At 40.4% G+C, this 21,147-nt stretch overlaps 1 protein-coding gene across 1 annotated transcript; it reads right to left on the bottom strand.

Moving 5' to 3' along the window:
* Positions 1–18,002: 18,002 nt before the first annotated feature.
* LOC137499011 (cuticle protein 63-like) lies at positions 18,003–20,232 on the bottom strand. The gene is made up of 2 exons (XM_068227018.1): positions 20,201–20,232; positions 18,003–18,230 (listed from the first exon to the last, which is right to left on the bottom strand). Exons 1-2 carry the CDS (start codon positions 20,210–20,212, stop codon positions 18,003–18,005), a joined length of 240 nt encoding a protein of 79 aa, XP_068083119.1. The 5' UTR covers positions 20,213–20,232.
* Positions 20,233–21,147: the final 915 nt, after the last annotated feature.

Raw genomic sequence — 21,147 nt, forward strand, 5'->3', positions numbered from 1 at the left:
CCAATATCTGAATTGGTGGTGTTGTATTCCAGACAATAAATTGACTGTTGATATTTTTATAGATTTTATTATTAGTTATGCCACTGTTATTTTAGAATTTTCATCAATTCCAATGAACTACATTTTATTGTATTCTAAGGTCACAATTTTACAAGCCTATTTCTCAATACAGTCAAAATAGTATAAGCCTCTTTCTTAAATAACGAACTTTGACCGTAAGACACTTTAGAAAAATGGTATGGCTCTTAAGCAATTAGAAAAGTCTCTTTCAATTTTCTGAAGAAAAGCAATAAAATGGGCTCCTGTAAAATGTCATTTCTTGACTAATACTGTTTTACAAGTCATTAATCTAATTTTTTGGTCCGTATTGAAAATAGTGATTACATTCAATTTACAAAGTATACATTTATTATTCACCTATTCAATACCTACAGTACCACAGTACCATAAAAGATTTACAAATTGTGGACATGTTTCGCCCTTCTTATTGGGCATCATCAGCACATTAGCTAATCTTAAAACAAACAATTTTATTAAGTGTAATGGTGTAATCATTCTTAATAAAATTGTTTGTTTTAAGATTAGCTAATGTGCTGATGATGCCCAATAAGAAGGGCGAAACATGTTCACAATATTTCAATCTTTTATGATTATTTAACCACAAAGCGTGGTACTGTAGGTATTGAATAGGTGAATAATAAATGTACACTTTGTAAATTGAATATAATACTGTTTTTCCATGGCAGTAGAGATATGTTATATTTGTTATATATTTTCCATGTTCAATAGTATTTAAACTAACAGGCTCCAAGATAGATGATATTTTCCTTTCTACTTTACATTCAACCAACACAGATAGGCTTTCCGCGATTGTAAGACAGCAAAGCGTTTAGGTTGCAAAGGTAGTTGCCGAGTTCTTAATGTAGGTTCTCCTGGTGTAAAACCCGGAAACAAAGTAGAAATGTCTAAAAATAAGGTTCCTAGAAGGAAACCATAATTTAATTTGATCGATTGCGTAATGTTAAAAACGTCTTGGAAAGGTGTAGCATTCCAACTGACGAGCCCACTGCTAAACTGGAGCGAAAAGCTGGTAATTTTACGATTGAAAAAGCCTAAAGACTTAATGAGCTTAAATGTTTTTAAAGTAGAAATATATTTAGTTCTGTCTACTATGGAATTCAACCCTACATCTCCACAACGGAAGCTTACAGGTAAATGACCCGTAGTGCGAAGCTAACACACTAGATGCCTGGATCATGTGCTCAACATAATTGAGAATACTCAGCGTTCTCCGTTATTCACCTTTCTGTAACTAATTGGTTATTGTGCACTGGCTGAACAATATTTGGTCTACTCTAATAAACATTCGTTGGGAAATGACTATGAAATAGACCTATTTCAAGCCCTCGTGGACTTAATCTATTTTCCTAGAGAGCTAAATTACACTTGACAACTATCATTTCACAGAGCGATGGCAGAAGGGGTGGGTGGACATGGAATCCCATCCATTATGCCAATTCGATTAGTGAATTGTGAATTGGAACGGATGTTTGCGAGCATAACGTATCCAGTCGTTTGGAGCTGTAAATAATGGGGAGAATGTACACTGCAATTTACAGCTAGGTTAAGCGTGGCATTGAACGCGTGTAGGGTACTACCTCTTAACGTAATGACCGCACAGAACAGAGAATTACATCTAGCAAGGTCGTATGCGTGTGCTTGTGTGCCGTGCCAAGCGTGACCAGTTATGGAAATGCTTTCCGACTGAGGTACTCTTTCTTTGAATAAGCGGTGAGTTATCTCTGGAAATGCATACCAGTGGTCCAAGTTGAACCTATCAATAAGTTAACGCCTCTAACTATACTTTAAAAACATGTTATGTCCTAGTTGGGTCTAACCACGAATTAACACCTGCAGCAACACAATCTGTGTCTCAGGTGCTTTCAATGGAAAACCTGCAACGGTAGTGTAGGACCAATGGTTCACCTGCTTTAGCGGTGAACTCACACCTGCTACGCCATTTTAAAACCAGTGGCTCTTCCGAATTCATCGGTGAACTAACATCTGCTATGACATTTTTAGACCAGTGGCTCTTCCGAATTCATCGGTGAACTAACATCTGCTATGACATTTCAAGACCAGTGGCTCTTCCGAATTCATCGGTGAACTAACATCTGCTATGACATTTTAAAACCAGTGGCTCTTCTGAATTTATTGGTGAACTAACATCTGCTATGACATTTTAGAACCAGTGGCTCTTCCGAATTCAGCAGTGAACTAACATCTGCTATGATATTTTAAAACCAGTGGCTCCTCCGTATTCATCAGTGAACTAACATCTGCTATGATATTTTAAAACCAGTGGCTCTTCCGAATTCAGCAGTGAACTAACATCTGCTATGATATTTTAAAACCAGTGGCTCCTCCGTATTCATCAGTGAACTAACATCTGCTATGATATTTTAAAACCAGTGGCTCTTCCGAATTCATCAGTGAACTAACATCTGCTATGATATTTTAAAACCAGTGGCTCTTCCGAATTCATCAGTGAACTAGCATCTGCTATGCCATTTTAAGACCAGTGGCTCTTCCGAATTCATCAGTGAACTAACATCTGCTATGACATTTTAAGACCAGTGGCTCTTCCGAATTCATCAGTGAACTAACATCTGCTATGATATTTTAAAACCAGTGGCTCTTCCGAATTCAGCAGTGAACTAACATCTGCTATGATATTTTAAAACCAGTGGCTCCTCCGTATTCATCAGTGAACTAACATCTGCTATGATATTTTAAAACCAGTGGCTCTTCCGAATTCATCAGTGAACTAACATCTGCTATGATATTTTAAAACCAGTGGCTCTTCCGAATTCATCAGTGAACTAGCATCTGCTATGCCATTTTAAGACCAGTGGCTCTTCCGAATTCATCAGTGAACTAACATCTGCTATGACATTTTAAGACCAGTGGCTCTTCCGAATTCATCAGTGAACTAACATCTGCTATGATATTTTAAAACCAGTGGCTCTTCCGAATTCAGCAGTGAACTAACATCTGCTATGATATTTTAAAACCAGTGGCTCCTCCGTATTCATCAGTGAACTAACATCTGCTATGATATTTTAAAACCAGTGGCTCTTCCGAATTCATCAGTGAACTAACATCTGCTATGATATTTTAAAACCAGTGGCTCTTCCGAATTCATCAGTGAACTAGCATCTGCTATGCCATTTTAAGACCAGTGGCTCTTCCGAATTCATCAGTGAACTAACATCTGCTATGATATTTTAAAACCAGTGGCTCTTCCGAATTCATCAGTCAACTACATCTGCTATGAAATTTTAAAACCAGTGGCTCTTACGAATTCAGCAGTGAACTAACATCTGCTATGATATTTTAAAACCAGTGGCTCTTCCGAATTCATCAGTCAACTACATCTGCTATGACATTTTAAAACCAGTGGCTCTTACGAATTCAGCAGTGAACTAACATCTGCTATGATATTTTAAAACCAGTGGCTCTTCCGAATTCATCAGTCAACTACATCTGCTATGACATTTTAAAACCAGTGGCTCTTACGATTTCAGCAGTGAACTAACATCTGCTACGATATTTTAAAACCAGTGGCTCTTCCAAATTTAGCGGTGAACTAACATCTGCTATGACATTTTAAGACCAGTGGCTCTTCCGAATTCAGCGGTGAACTAACATCTGCTATGACATTTTAAGACCAGTGGCTCTTCCGAATTCAGCGGTGAACTAACATCTGCTATGACATTTTAAGACCAGTGGCTCTTCCGAATTCAGCGGTGAACTAACATCTGCTATGACATTTTAAAACCAGTGGCTCTTCCGAATTCAGCAGTGAACTAACATCTGCTATGACATTTTAAAACCAGTGGCTCTTCTGTATTCAGCAATGACACCTGCTGTGATATTTTAACCCTGGAGAGCCTACCTAACCTGTATCCACTGGACAGTGTTATGAAATAAACTTCATGACTATTTAATACATATTTATTTATCAAAAGCGTGCATCGTATTCAAACAAACTTCAAAGCAATCTTTGCGTATTTGAAACATCTTTTAACAGCTTATGAGGGAAAAAAAAATGTGCCCGGTAAAGGCAGTAACTTCGTGAAATTATTCATCGTACAGTGTTAAATCCAGTACCTATTCTGAACCGTTTACATTTCAAGCTTTTTTCTTTCACAGTCAGTGTGGTCCGAAAACAGATTTTTCTTACACTTGTCACATACTTGTCTTTGCATTCAATCTCTTTTTATAATCACATAAGTAGCACCTCACTGTGTTCACTGACAATGCTAGTATGATCCTCTTCATCAACCGACTCATCTGACTAATTGGGATTATTATCTACATCGGCACTGCCTGGTGATAGAACACACTCTGTATTTCCTTCTGCTACTTCTGGCTGCAAAAAGTCTATTTCCTTGTCACTAAGTCTATATATTCTAGAATACCATGAACAAAAACATGGACCGGGCACTTGTAATTATAATAAACACAACAGCTATTATATGAATGTGACACATTATTGCCATTTGTACAACATATCAAACAAGTCTATCAACAGTCGTAAATGGAAAGGTAACTGACATCTGACAGCTTAGAGTCGAACAGACTCGCGTCAGATGTTATAGTTCGTAAGATACCTTTTAACAAATGAAGAGCCATAACTATCAAATCCGCAAGCAAACATTATTGACATCTTTTGCTAGTTGCTTTACGTCGCACCGACACAAACAGGTCTTATGGCGACGATGGGACAGGGAAGGGCTAGGAGTGGGAAGGAAGCGGCCGTGGCCTTAATTAAGGTACACCCCCAGCATTTGCCTGGTGTGAAAATGGGAAACCACGGAAAACCATTTTCAGAGCTGCCGACAGTGGGGTTCGAACCTACTATCTCCCGAATACTGGAGACAACATCTTTCAACTGTTGAAGAATACTTGACTCATATCAAGAAAACAATATTTTTACTCAGAAGAATTCACAAAGTCCGCCTCTGATGTAGTGGTTAGTGTGATTAGCTGCTAGCCCCGGAAGCCCGGGTTCGATTCCCGGCTCTGCCACGAAATTTGAAATGTGGTACGAGGGCTGGAACGGGGTCCACTCAGCCTCGGGAGGTCAACTGAGTAGGGGTGTGTTCGATTCCCACCTCAGCCACACTGGAAGTGGTTTTCCGTGGTTTCCCGCTTCTCCTCCAGGAAAATGCTGGGATGGTACCTAACTTAAGGCCACGGCCTTTTACATTCCTCTTCCTTTTATATCCCTTCCAATCTTCCCATCCCCCACCAAGGCCCCGGTTTAGCATAGCAGTTGCGGCCGCCTGGGCGATGTACTGGTCCTCCTCCCCAGTTTTATACCCGACCCAATGTCTCACGCTCCAGGACACTGCCCTTGAGGTGGTAGAGGTGGGGTCCCTCGCCGAGTCCGACGGAAAATCCAACCCTGGAGGGTAAACAGATTAAAACAGAAGACAATTCACCAAATAAAATCATAGTAAATCAATGGATTCATTTTAGGCTAAAACTAATGGCCATTTTCTGAAATACTATAGTATAGCGGTTCCAAGCATCACAGCTCCATTGAGGATTTTTCTTTGCGCTTTGCTCTTGAAAAATCGGTAGCCTTCGGACTCAAAAATCTCTTCATCTGGGTACCTTGTTTCCTGTAGGGCCATTATGGATATCTGATTTTCGCGAAGAGCTTTGGTGAGGGTTTTCAGCTTGCCAGTTTGTGTAAGTGAATTTATGTTGAAAGTTGCTAGAAAGGTTTTAGATTTTGGCCTGAGTTTTTGACTCTTCGGGGTACACCGAGACGCTCCGACTCGTCTCTTGCATGATGTCGAGTCTCCCCCAGAATCCGAAGGAGATTCGTGCGCCGTGGCATTCACGACGAGGGATTTATCCGAAGATTTGCCCCCTGGGGTATGTTTCTTGAAATGTTGTGCCATCATGCTTTTTGACTTGACTTTGCTTTGGACGGGTACCCATCCTTTTACAACTAGGGTTGTTAGCCCTAGAGGATGCCTCAAGTTGTTTTCTGGCTTTATCATTATTATATTACTTTTATGATATTATTGTTAATATTATTGTTATTATTATTATTATTATTATTATTATTATTATTATTATTATTATTATTATTATTATTATTACGACCTTATTATTTTGCCACGTCCGCAGACGTCGCAATATACCGGTCGCGTTTACGGACATTCAACATCAAAACATTGTTATTAGGCCTATTATTGCGATAACTATTATTACTTTTAATCACTACGATTTATCACCGTCATGACGTTAGTATTATTATTTTATCGGGCTTAACTCATTAGTTCTATTTCTCCTTAACATATTTATCATTTCCCTTCATTTAACATGGTAAAAATTTACATCTGTAATTATTATTATTATTATTATTAGTATTCTTATTATTGTTATTATTATTATTATTATTATTATTATTATTATTATTATTATTATTATTATTATTATTATTATTATTATTAATAATACGATTATCATGATTATCATCATTCGTCATTCTTAATCATCACACCATACGATCATTTATGTGGATTCTGAATCTCTTTAGTCTTTGGGTCCGTAGTATTTCAAATGACTACGTGCGCAGTCCATCTATTTCGTACGGACAACTACGGTTTCGAATTCTGCCCTCTACGTAATTCAATCTTACTCTGTTTACATTGCCCGTATTCGTACAATCATATTCTCTGTATTTATCACTTTTTTTCATACATTTCTTCGTATCACAATATCTTTCAACACAGCTTCATTATACAGTAAGTGTTCCCATACGGAATTCATCTCTCAACAAAATTTTATTCAATTATTAATCACAGAGTTTTCAACTAACTTATATCTCATCGACGACATAGTACGATATATTTATATCCAAATTGCATGATTTTTACAACGTCTCTCTTCGCATGTGATATACTTCCGAGGTCATTCTCCGCAAATAATCGCAGAGGTATTACTTAATATTCGTCTAAATTCGACAATCGTGAATACGTAATTGTTAAACATACGTGGTACTGCCAAATACTTACAGATTAAATGTCTGACATTTATTTATAATATATTAGAACCGTAATTTAAACAACAGGTTTACTAGTATTTAGGGTTTGTTATCACCGGTATTATTACTCATCATTATAATTTCACAAATTTTAATTATCACCATATTTTAAGTCCAATTAGAAAAGCTATTCTGTCATTAACCATTCCCGTTTGTCTTAGCACATTATCCATTTAAATTTTAAGGTTTAGCACTGTTCACATTTGAATACGATATTTCATGAATTATTACTATTATTATTATTATTATTATTATTATTATTATTATTATTATTATTATTATTTCGTGATCTTCTCTACAAAATTCGTCAACGTAAATTTACAAATAAAAATTAACACAACGGAAAACACTGGCATTGTATGTGGCTGGATTTTCCATAGAAATTATCACACAATTTGTCATCAAGTGACTGACATTAAAAAAGCAAATTCTAGGTCAGTTCTAACACTAACTACAAAATCAATATCGCGAAAAGCTCGACTATATTAATGTTATACATACATGACTTAAATTACTACTCCACACCTACGATTAAATATGTACAACAAAGTAAATGCATTATCTGACCCGACATTTACATTACCACAACTTAATTCCGTCCTTTTATTCTAAATTTAGAATGGACTCGGGAAGCGATCCATTTGTTGCATGAAGTAACCAAGTCAAAAATAATACCGTTTCCCTTCCAATCATGGTAACATCCCCAAATAATTTACATATGGGTACTCATCTTTGGGTTGGTATCCTTGGTCGGCATTGCGTACGAGCTGCTACCGGCGCGACCCTTGTCGAAAAGTTGTACTTCACGAAGTACACGCAAACCAACAAGACCGCCAACCAGGAACGTCCACCACCTGCCAGGGCTACCCAGGGAAGGCCTACCACCAGGACGCAGACCAGGAAGGCGACCCAGGACAGCGGAATGCAGCACGGACACGGACACCCCAGGTTGTTCAGAGGCTGCTACCCAGACCCGGCCTACTAGCGCTTCGTTAACGATGCAGACATCGATGGGCGCCGTATAAGGCAGGGAATGCACTGAGATGCCAGCAATGAAGCGACGCCACCGCCGCCAGCCAGGAGGGAGAAGCCGGCACTACAGTGGGGCCACCCGCCACACCACGGTCACCAGACTGGGAGGACAGACACTAGGACGAGGCCTCTTCTCCTGCAAAGAGACAGCCTTCGCCAGAAAGCAGACGCCGCCCAAGGATCAGGAGACAGAAGGCTACGTCGGTCCATCACGATAGGGCCACCCAGCCGCAACCCAGGGCTGCTCTAAGGAAGGCAGTCGAGCAAGGGGCCAATCAGGAGAGGACGTTAGTGGGTAGCGGCAGTCAGGTGAGAATAGAACGTTCCCCTCAGCAGCTCTTGCTGTGTTTCCTCTGCTTGATGTGGGGCCACCGTCAGTTTAGCACTGGGCTTCAAGTGAGGTGCAACGGCTGTGGTGGTGATGATCATTACACGGCCTGCGCTACACTTAGGGAGGAGCCGGTGTGCGCCAACAGCGCAGGGGGCCACCCAACCTTCCATCGCAGTTGCCCTGTACACAGGGCCATGGCCCTGGCAGAGAGGAATGAGGCGAGGCGCCATATCCCGCATCCACCCAGCAGATCTCCGACTCGACGGGCCTGGCCTCATTCTCCTGGATCGGAGAATGGGTACGACGGACCCCAAGGGGGTCGAGCGGGGTGGCAGGTCCTAGTGGCTATTGTCGCGTGGCTCGGAAACCGGCAAGGTTTCCAGAACCACATCCTTGTATGTGCTATTTACAAAATGTCAGGTTTTGCATGTAGACATCTTTCTATTTCCGCCTATGTGGTTTTGTCCTGATCCTTATTACCCGATTACACCGCTATTGATACCTATCCCCACAGCTCACCTGGTAACATAGCATGGGGACAGGCAGATACTCCTGTAGTATCACACTCCCACTCCTCTCTGCTCCCTGCTATCTTTTTCCTCTACTTAGAACTAATAACATATAGGAGGCAATGTAAAATAGTGACGATTGCCACTCGGTGGGGCGGGGCTTCGGGGGCACCCCCGAAACAAAAAACTCGTGCGTTCGGTTGGAGGTTGGATAACGTTTTGAATCCATCGTGGTCATTTGTATGGAATATATTTCACCATGAAAAAGGAAGATTGAGGTCACACGCGTACTCTGTTATAAGATGGTGCTGTGTTGACTTGCGCGTTCAATTAGAGGTTAGCTGTCGTTGTGAATACATCGTGGTCAGTTGTGTAGAACAACAACTTTAATAATGGAAAAGAAATAACGACGTCTCAAATTATGCCTCTTATTTCTCATATCATAGACCCATATTATTCCGAGTTATTACCCTCATTCCATGTGTACAATGTTCTGTTGAATAAATTTTATTATCCACATAATAATTGCCCTTTACTTCTAATAAGTAAGTCTACAAACTCTCAAAACCTTCGGCCATTACATTAGTGACAGCCTACCGCTAATTTTGTTCGCAAACAATTTCCCTATTAGGATATTTTCAGGTTTATATTTCGTAATACACAGTTCAAAAAAATTAGGCGAACATGTTTTTGTAACGTCTGGTATGTGAACGTTAATTTGGTTGATGGGATTCCAATGGTCGTGCAGCATACCTTGAGACCATAGCTACTCAGGGTATGTCAAATCGAAGTTATACTCCAGCCAACCAGTAAACTGTCAGGTAACCCCTCAAAACAAAGTGAACAGTGGTGCGTCCGTGTGTAGTTGTGAGGTACACAGACTACTGCGGTCACCTGAGCGCGTCGTATGTCAACCAGCCCTTCCCATGAGATATCTTAACGAGGTTCAAGTCACTTTGATCCAGGAAGGATGGACTTTTCGTCGTGTCGCTGTGGATCTCAATGTCTCTCCGTCAGTTATTAACCGCTTGTTGAATCGCTACAATGAGACAGGCAGGTTCACAAGGAGGGTTGGACAAGGTCGTGGACGCATGCCAACCCCATAGGATGACCGATATCTGAACATCTGTGCGTTGCAGCGTCGTTCAGCAACTGCCAGAGAACTGCAACAAAACCTCAGGAGGGTCTTTGGTGTCATGGTGTCTGACCATACAGTAAGGAACAAGTTAAGAGAAGTATCCTTATGACCCAGACGTCCTGTTCGAGTGCCTCGTATAACGTAGCACCATCACGCAGCTCGCCTTCTGTTTGTCCGTACCCACGTCAACTGGCAACTTCGCCAATGAAGACCTATGTTCTTCACAGACGAGCCCAGATTTCCCCCGACACAGCGTGATGGACGTCAACGTGTATGGAGACGCCGTGGTGAGCAGAACATGCCAAATGTTGTCCAGGAAGGTGACCGATTCGGACAAAGTTCTGTGGTGTGGGGTGGCATCAGTATTGATGGCCGTACGGATCTTGTCATCGTCCGTGCTAATCTTACCGCTGCAGGGTACATCGAGCAGATACTGATACAGCATGTGTTGGTTGCTGCATACGGTGCTGGCCCTGAATTCGTACTCATGCACGGCAATACCAGGTCTCATGTAGCGCGCATCACCAGAGCTGTTTTGGGCTGAACTAGACATTCAAGGGATGGAATGGCCAGCAGAGAGTCCCGACCATAATCCTATCGAGCATGTGTGAGATAGGCTTGACAGAAGTGTTCCTGGGGGTCCTGTTCCACCACAGACTCTCCAAGACCTCGAACAGGCTCTCATTGAAGAATGGAACCCGATACCGCAACATGAACTCCGTCGACTTATACGAATCATGCCACGTAGGTGCCAAGCTGTGATAAATGCTCGTGGAGGACATATGCCATACTGAAGCTCTCCAACCTTGATAAAAATCCACCCTGGAGGACTGTTATCACTTTGTTTTCGTCCCTATTTGGAAATTTCCGTTTGTGTTCTGAAAACGAACGCGAATCCATCGATGTTATTTTGTATACTTTAACGGTAAAAAAATAAAGGTTTAGTTGGTAATATACCAGGGTGTGAGGTATTGTTTTTTGGAGCACGGCATACGTTCAAAAACATGTTCCCCTAAATTTTTGAACTGTGTTAGTTTGTTATGCGACAGATCCCTCGAGATTGTCTATACAAAATTTCATTAAGTTCTGTCCAGTAGTTTAGACGTGATGCTCTTTCGGAAGACAGACAGGCATACGTCATTTCATTCTAACATATAGAGAAGATGAAAGTTTGAAGGCATACAGCTTCATATTTGTTACATTCAAGCCTCTATTTCAATATAACTTAACGCAAGAACATCATTAAAATTTTACATTTAATCAGAGCTGCTTCATAAAGAGAGACAGTCAGGGCGTTCGGCCACACACACACACTTGTTTGGAGATAGGAGCTCCACAGAGTTTAATTAAGACGAGCCAAATGAACTAACATCCGCTCTGTGTGCGAGTGTGTGTCACCGGATCGGCGTTATAATGTAGCAGGAACTGAATGATACGGGAATTGACACAGAGGGAGCAGAGTCAACACACGACAACCTGTATCCTTCAAAATTGAAGTGACCTTTTTTGCGTTAGAATTTGCGGAGTTACATGGAGACAGTGTCATTTCCGTAGGGAGTTTAAAGAGTAGTGAGACGTTGATTTGAAAGCAAGGTAAGTTATGTTGTATAGAAAATAATCGTGTAATGGCGTTATTTATAAAGAGTATTAAAATAGTTGCATGGCCGTACCGAGAGGGTCACAAAATTTCTCCCCATCAAGGGTGCTAGCACAGAGGTGACGCGAAAATTGATCATATGAAACAAAAAAAGAAACTCAAAGCGAAGTCATCTCCATACAGGCCATGAAGGTCCTTGGATGAGTGGAAGATAAAGGCTTCCATTACCCGTTACTTTTTTTTTTTTTTGCTTTACGTCGCACTGACACAGATATGTCTAATGGCGACGATGGGATGGGAAGGGCCTAGGAAGTGGAAGGAAGCAGCCGTGGCCTTAATAAAGGTGCAGCCCCTGGCATTTACCTGGGTCAAAATGGGAAACCAAGGAAAACCATCTTCAGGGCTGCCGACAGTGGGGCTCGAACCACCCGTTAACTTAGCACTTGATGAGGTAGAGTCGTTAGCTCTACGTCCGAAATCCCTAGCCCCGAGGAATTAACTCGGTACTCATTTCTTATGTAAGCTGAGTGAACCTTAGGACCATATGCACCTTTTGACCGGGAATCGAACCCACGTCCTTCCGGGTGGACCGATCACGCCTTTACCGCCTCAGCCAGGCAGCCTCTAAGAAACAAGAAAGAAGCAAGATTTACGGGATAGATTGATACGATCTTCAGTATAAATAAAAATAATTCAAGAATAATCCTTTCGTGGCTGAATAAAAGTATTACGGGAATTCTTCGAGCGTGGGTGAAAGCAGACTATGAAATTTGGTTATCATGCCAGTAGAATATGACAAAGAATCAAAACTTTACTTGAATCACATAAGCAGTGAGTTTGCTTCCCTGAAATAATGGAAATGTTAAGTAAAAATATAATTAAAACACAGTTTCTCGGCAGGGACATTTTAAACTAAAGTTCATAACAAACTATTTATAATGGCTTAACAGAGAGGCAGGAGATTCAACATATGACAACCTGTATCCTTCAAAATTGAACTGACCATTTTTACACTAGAATTTACGGAAATGTTTAAAAATGAAATGGAGGCAACGACATTTCCGTAGGAAATTTGTAGTAGTAGTAGTAGTGAGGCCTTATTATTATTATTATTATTATTATTATTATTATTAGTAGTAGTAGTAGTAGTAGTAGTAGTATTTTCTTTCTTTCCTTCTTTCTTTCTTTCTTTCTTTCTTTCTTTCTTTTTTCTTTCCTTCTTGCTTGCTTGCTTGCTTGCTTGCTTACTTTCTTAATCCGTTTACTCTCCAGGGATCCGACCTCTACCGCCTCAAGGGCAGTGTCCTGGCGCTTGAGACTTTGGGTCGGGGTGATACAACTGAGAGAGCAGGACCAGCACCTCGCCCAGGCGTCCTCACCTGCTAAGCTGAAAAGGGGCCTTGTGGGAGGATGGTAAGATTGGAAGGGATAGATAAGGAAGAGAGAAGGAAGCGGCCGTGGTCTTAAGTTAGGTACTATCCCGGCATTTGCCCGAAGGAGAAGTGGGTAGGAAAACCACTTCTAGGAAGGCTGAAGAAGGAATCGAACCCACCTCTACTCATGTGACCTTCCGAGACTAAGTGGACCCCGTTCCAGCTCTCGTACTACTTTTCAAATTTCGTGGCAGAGCTGGGAATCGTACCCGGGCCTCCGAGGTTGGCAGCTAATCACACTAACTACTACACCGCAGAGACGGCTTATTATTATTTTCATTATTATTAATATTATACAATACACTTGGTTAGCAGTCTTGCAGTTTCTATTCATCTTCAACAAGGGCACATGAAAAGCATGTTCCATTTCTAAAGAATAACAAACGAAAACCTCCTCGGAATCATCAGTTGTGTTACATCATTCTTGTCTTTATTCTTTATTCAAAGAATATATGACATTATTAAGCATACTTCAATAATTTAAAGAATATTTGAAAATATTTAAAATCACTTTTCTTAGAATATTTTTATATGTTGCCACAACAACAACAACACAACTTATTAACTTATTACATAGCTGAATAAGATCAAATAACGACCGATACATGAACTATTTTATAACTTGTAAAGTATTGAAAATGAAAATCAGCCTTTTTCCAGTCATTCAACCGGGTCAGGAATGGAATGAATATAGCCCCAATCTAGCAGCGAGGATGGGAACTGTGCCGGCTGCCGAAGCCTGTCGCACTTCCATGAGGCAATGATTAATGAATGACAGATGAAATGAAATGACATGGAGGAGTTTTGCTGGAATGAAATATGACAGGGAAAACCAGAGTTCCCGGAGAAAAACCTGTCCCGAATCCGCTTTGTCCAGCACAAATCTCACATGGAGTGACCGGGACTTGAACTACGGAACACAGGGGTTAGAGGCTGGCGCGCAGCCGCCTGAGACACGGAGCTTCTACTTGTAAAGTATTATAAGATGGAAAATATATAGTAATCCATTTAAAGGAATAATTTCTATTATTAAAAGTGGCAATTTTGTGGCGAAGGTTGCCCTCGTTATCACCTTAAATCCTGTGTAAAAAGGGCACTACCATTTAATAGTTTTAGTACACCATGAACAAATGTGTATATAAGACGTGTTGATCAATTAGATATAGGCCTACCTTCCATTTACAATACTATGTGCGCATTATCTTAATCTCAAATAAAATAAGGAGTACCCCAGGAAGGGTAGTACTGGAAAGAAAACTACGAAAATATACAGACCTTGATAATACATCAATACAGTTTCATATATCAACAGATAAAAGGCTATCCATACAGTTTGATTGAGTTATAATTTCCTTCCGGAAAGTAGTGTAAATTTGAATTTGAATTCAATGATCTCATTTGCTTAAGGAAAAACCATATTGGTTCCCTTACCACCCATTGCTGACTAGGATGCCTATTTATGGCTATCAGGCCCATCAATTTATTTCTAAGTCCGACTCCTTGGTTAATTGATCAGCTTCTAGGACTTCGGTTCAGAGGGTCCCGGGTTCGATTCTCGGTTAGGTTGGGGATTTTAATCAAGTGTGATTAATTCTTCTGTCTTGAGGACGGGTGCTTGTGTTTATCCCAATATTTTCATATTCATACAACACTCTACACTACCAACCACCACAGAAACACGCAATAGTGGTTTCATCCCTCCATAGAGCGTTGGTGTCAGGAAGTGCATCCGGCCTTAATATAGGGCTAAATCCACATGTATGACAACGTTCGCACCAGCGACCACGCAAGTGTGGGAAAAAACGGTAGAAGGAGCAGAAGAAGAAGAATTAACGTATTGCAAATGTTTATTTCTTACATCAATCCCATGCTTTTTCGTAAATGTTAAGCTGTAGACAGTACGAAGGAGCTATTTTAAACAAGGTTTTCTGCTGTTGTCCTTGGTGCTTCGCTCCAGCCTCGAAATCTAAGAATCAAGATAGAATACTTTGTTCAGTGGAACGTTATTTATAACCGAGCTCGATAACTGCAGTCACTTAAGTGCGGCCAGTATCCAGTAGTCTATTCGAGAGATAGTGTGTTCAAACCCCACTGTCGGCACTTCTGAAAGTGGTTTTCCGTGGTTTCCCATTTCACTCCTAGCAAATGCTGGGCTTTTCCTTAATCAAGGCTACGGCAGCTTCCTTCCCACTCTTAGTAATCTTCTATCCCACCGTCACCATAAGACCTATCTGTGTCAGTGTGACGTAAAGCAGATTGTAAATATTAAAAATGAGCGTTACACTGAAATGAGCCCATAACGCTGGCAGCAATTCCTATCCTCTGCCTCAGGAATTTCGTTGAAGAAGGGTCTCCAGAAATTCCAGATAATTGTTCGTCAATATTTGAAACAAGACTTTTAGCCTCTTGACATCACGTCCCCATCGTTTCATCTGCAAATGCCACGAAGATGTATTGTTGGGAGATCAGAAGAATGCACATGCTGGGTGAGGCACGGGGCGAAGGGGTTTTCACCAGCAGAGCCAGTGACGCAGTGGTTACCATAGCAACTCCGCTACTACCCAGGCGAATTTACATTATCTTCTACTGGCAGCTCTTCGCTCTTGTCAGTTGTAATCCAGCAAACTGCGAAGTGTGAGTCAATGTTTCCGTGTAGCAGATAAGAGCAGATAACAGCCGATCTGTCTGGGCAGAACAGGAAGTTCGTGCTTGCAAGCCACATTCCTCATTCTTGCATTCTTCTCATCCCTACACAGTATTGTTTTCTAATTCGCCTTATGTCGCACCGATACAGATACAAACGGGTCTTACGGGATAGGAAAGGGTTAGGAGTGGAAGGTACCGGCCGTGGCCGTAATTAAGGTACAGCCCCAACATTTGATTGAAAATGGGAAACCACGGCAAACCATCTTCAGGACTACCGACAGTGGGTTTCTCCAATACTGGATACTGGCCGCACTTAAGCGACTGGAGCTATAGAGCTAGGTGTTGCCACAGACTATGTAGCTTTACGTTTCGACCTTTAGGCCTACTTATAGAATAAAACAGGTAACTGACGCCTGTCATCGGTAGGCGAGCACAGCCCTGAGTTAGCAACGTGGGGAAGTGCAAGCCGACTGAGAGGGAGGAGACTTGCACTGCGCTTACGGCGGGCAAGGTTTGACACCCGCGCTGTAAGAGTTCGGCACGGAATATGGTGCGAGGAGTATCATTGTCAGTGTTGCGGACAGTGGAGTTCGAACCTACTGTCTCACGAATACAAGCTCACAACTGCACTCCCCTAACCGCACGGCCAACTCGCTCGGTACGAAGATATAGTTGTCCGTCACTGCTCTGTAAGTCTTCCTTTCATTGCACACGGCCAATTCCGCAGCAGAACAAGCAACCTTGCAAGTGTGAGTTTTTGCAGTCATAATACGAGCATACGATACTGTCTTCGTCAGCGTATTTTTACTGTGAAAACGTACTGGGATAGATAATCCTTGATTGAAGCACAGCAGGCATTTAGAAGAGATCCTATGTCCGCAATGCTCCAAAAGGCCAACAATTTTGCCGATGGTCAGAAAGCCGGAGAAAAATGGTTTACTCCTCAATGAGAGTGGAAACCACATAGTACCTGGAATGAGTTAAGATTGTGTAGATTATGTTCTAGGGCACTTACTGAACTCACCAAGGAAATCACTGCTCCGAATGAACCGGGATACAGGTAATTCATACGGCACATGCCAGGAAACTGAAAAGGAATCGGCCCTTCGAACATGTAGAGTTCATGCAGTTCAGGGATTTTAAAGACCTTCGCGGAAACGCGATTGAGTTATTGTCAGTGTCTCTATAGGACTCGCTGACTGATAGTTGTGCGTGCACGAGGAACAGCTGTTGCAAGCGGTGGCCCAGAACGTTATCAGATAGTACATAAACGTTCATAACCAATGTACTCCGTACAGTGCAAGTGTATATTATTTCATCATGTAATGACAACTACAATTAAACTTGTTTTCGACACGACGTTTGCATAAAACGTGAGAAACATTAAGTTATATAGTCACCACGCACAAAGAAAAGAAATAATTACTTTAAAGATTGCCAAACGCAATGAAGTACAAAATAAAAAAATATATATTTTTAGGGGCTGAACATGCTCTACTCTCCTATGTACATTATCAAGCAGAATAATGCCGAGTACTATACAACTGCTTTTTGCTTCTGTAGCAAAATGCCATGTTGTTATAAACTTAGAGAAAGCAAAAGAAAATAGGCTGCGATAAATGTAGCATCTCTTGAAGCAACCGTGTTCATACGAAAGGACACAGATACAAACACACACTAACAAATTACTGTGCCAATATTTTTATTGGTACATATTGCTTTACATCGCACCGACACGGATAGGTCTTACGGCGACAATGGGACAGCCCTTTCCTATCCCATCGTCGCCATGAGACCTATATGTGTTGGTGCGACGTGAATCGAATTATAAAGGAAAAAGGATATAGATTGACTTATTGAATTCATATCGTTTTTTATTGAGATCATATGGGTATCTCTCTCATCAAAGAACAATCTAAGCTACGATTTATCAGTTCTGTACAGAGATTATTCAAGGTTGTATTGAGCTAAATAGATTTTACTGGCACGTCTAACCAATATAACATTTCAGGCATGTACAACTGATTGATATGCTATGGTTTTTTTTAAATTTCTGGGAGTGGATTTGGGTTGAAAGAAATTACACACTGTATTGAGTTGCACATTTTAATGTAAAATAACACCTCAAATTTTGTTAAACATTGTCATGAATGGCAATGCTCTTTTTTAATGAGTTGTTGGGAAGAATCAACCAATAACATGATGAGTCTTGACGATGCCGGCGGTGTAAGCCAAGGGAGCGGCATGGACGGCAGCGACGGCGGGAGCGGCAACTACAGCGGGAGCAGCGACCACAGCGGGGCCGGCAGCAACTACAGCGGGGCCAGCGGCGTAAGCCACAGGGGCAGCGACATGGGCGCCAGTGAGATATCCGGGAGTAGCGACGGCTACAGCCACCAGAGCGAGGAAGACAAACTGTAACGTAGAAAGAAAATATTCCACATTAGTACATGTATTTTACTAGACCGCAGCGAAAACTGCATAGCAGAATTTACCCTCTCATGGACAAGCTGCTTATTTCATCGCGTTCTTATAACTGTTCATCGATCCATGAAATCTGACCGGTGAACAGCATGATTTATACTCTATTAGACTTACAGGATGAATTGAGCCCTCTTCTTTTACTCGATGTAAATATTTAATATTTTTCGACGGTTTGGGGATAAAAGTAAGGTTTTGGTTTATAAATCTGTAAGAGTGAATGACAAAGTACAAAATTGTCACTGTTTTCTCATTTGTAAATTAGGCCTGAAGTGTTCACTAACCATTATTTTCTGGAAATCTTACAGGGTTACACTCTCAAGGAATGAACATTTAGACATTAAATTGTTATAGTATAGAAGCATTTTTGATTTTGTATTCTGTTCATGTATGTGTACGAATGGTTAATAAATATACAATATAAATAATAAAATAAAATACATTCAGTTATTCCCTCGATCCAAGTTTATGTGCAAGTTAATATGAAGGAGGGTGAATTCAAAGTGACTTTGAGAATTAGAGGGAATGTAATGTAATCTCAATGAAACCCTTAACTATTCAACCTAATTTATCAACCTCACACTGCATCTATGACGACAAGCAGGTTCTCAGTTAATATCATCATGAAGTCATCCCAACTTATTGTCAATGCACTTGCTAATTCACAGGCTCAGGCGTTACACTTACGATTACTGCGAATGCAGGAGCCAACGTTGAATACGAGAATACTGATATTCATTTTTTATTTATTTATTTATTTATTTATTTATTTATTTATTTATTTATTTATTTATTTATTTATTTATTTATTTATTCATTTATTTATTTATTTATTTATTTATTTATTTATTTGTGGTTTAAGTGTTGGAACTAGGGCCAAAAACACCTGTACTAAAATTCAAATGATAGGTTACAAGTGCTTCAGGTCACAGCTTGTACGTCAATAATGCATTAAGGATGAAACGAGCATATTTTACTTCCTTGTCTAAGTGTCATCATCGAGCTCGTACGTCGTGCAACTTGTATGTATTCGTCATAATTATTAATTGTGTGTTAGAGAAGGCTCTGGTTCATGGTAACAGCGTTGGTATTGAATATTATTGTGCCTTTTGGTGTATAAATCTGTGTGTGCTTTCCCGAGTGGACTTTCCCCAAAAATTAATTTCCCTGTTGTCTTAGTAACATCAGTGGAATGCCATTTTGTATGTGCTACTGGTGATCATGATTTCCCAGATTTCTAGATCAGTTTCACGTCTAGATTTACATTTTCCTTTAATGGGATTTTACGTGAGAATGTTTTCTATAGGTAAAGGCGACATGATTTTCACAACATTATTTATTATTATTTATTGTTAATTTTTTATTATTTATTTATTATAATGTCTCGCAGATAATTCATAGTTAATAATAGTAAAACTAAATCTGATTGAAACCTTATCCTGGTTCTCTCTTAATTAATTAATGGGGATTAAGTTCAGTTTTACGTTCGTAAGCTCTTCCTAACATCAACCGTAAGTGGAATGATGAATCCCCTATCGCGATGTTTGTGGTGGTTGGTAGTTTGGTGTGTGTTGTGTAAATTAAGCTCTCGGAGCCTGGGGAATTAAGCCAATACAGCTAAAAGAAAAGAACCCGGAACCATTTGAAGCGATGACCACTTTGCTGACCATTTAGCCGACGACCCCGAAGAATACGTTCGATACTTATCTGTGTAAATTGTCCTCTTTGTGTAAAAATACAATGACCTTGAAACTGGGGTAGATTTGAACGTGGGCCATTTCTTATGATCTATTTCATCAACTTTATACTGATTTCTACTAAATGTCGTGTTCTTGAAATGAAATTAAATGAAATAAAATGAAATAAAGTTATTGAAATCACTGTTTCATAAAGTTTAAACTCACCAGCTTGAACATGGTTGGTTGAGGATTTCTGTTTCTCGGAGGAGTACAGTGTGCCTTCTGCAGTGATGTCCGACGTTTATATACTAGTCTGCGGATATGGGCGCGGTTCTCCTCCGGGTCCTTGGTACGATCTCAGTGCCAGTGTCAGTGAATGGATCTTTCTTCGCGTAGGAGGAAGTGGGGCGAACACTGAACTCATTGCCATGGCAACTCAACAGTCAATCAATTCCTGAAAGCTTCGTCATTGCAGGTCTAACTTTACTGAATAAGGTAATTATCTTTTTCTAATTGCTTCTCACTAAAATGTACACAAAATACAGTAACAATTCCATTACCGTATGCATTATTGTTATGGTATTCACTCCACATATGCATTCCCTACAGCCCCTTTATGAAAGCTCCTAATCAATAAATCAATCTAGAAATGTGTGAGAATAGTTTATGTGAGCTATAAAAAGGAATAATGAGTAATTTACTTCTATTTCAGTACATAACTAGAAGACCTTCTGCACCGTCAAAACTTTGAATCTATCGCTTCCTTACAACATTAATCAGAGTAGGACCATTAGATATTCAGAGCTCTTCAATAATGTGGGCATCGGAAAATGATAGGTGAAAACCGCTCAAAAAACTGAAATTTGAACGTTGGCGTCTAGTCAGTGGCCGATGCCATGGAGCCGTCAATCAGGCACAGTCGAGGTCAAGCCGAATGATTCACACAGTAAAGCGCTGGCCTTCTGACAGTGAGCTCAATTTGGGAGGTTCGATTCTGACTCAGTCCGTAGTTAGTAGGGCGTGAAATCAATAATATTATTATCATTATAAAGTGTCAGCTTGAAATAATTCTACCAGGCCTTCGACGAGGCCATACAGCATTAAATTATTATTATTATTATTATTATTATTATTATTATTATTATTATTATTATTATTATTATTATTATTAT

Source organism: Anabrus simplex, chromosome 3, assembly GCF_040414725.1.
Source record: "Anabrus simplex isolate iqAnaSimp1 chromosome 3, ASM4041472v1, whole genome shotgun sequence".
NCBI lineage: Eukaryota > Metazoa > Arthropoda > Insecta > Orthoptera > Tettigoniidae > Anabrus > Anabrus simplex.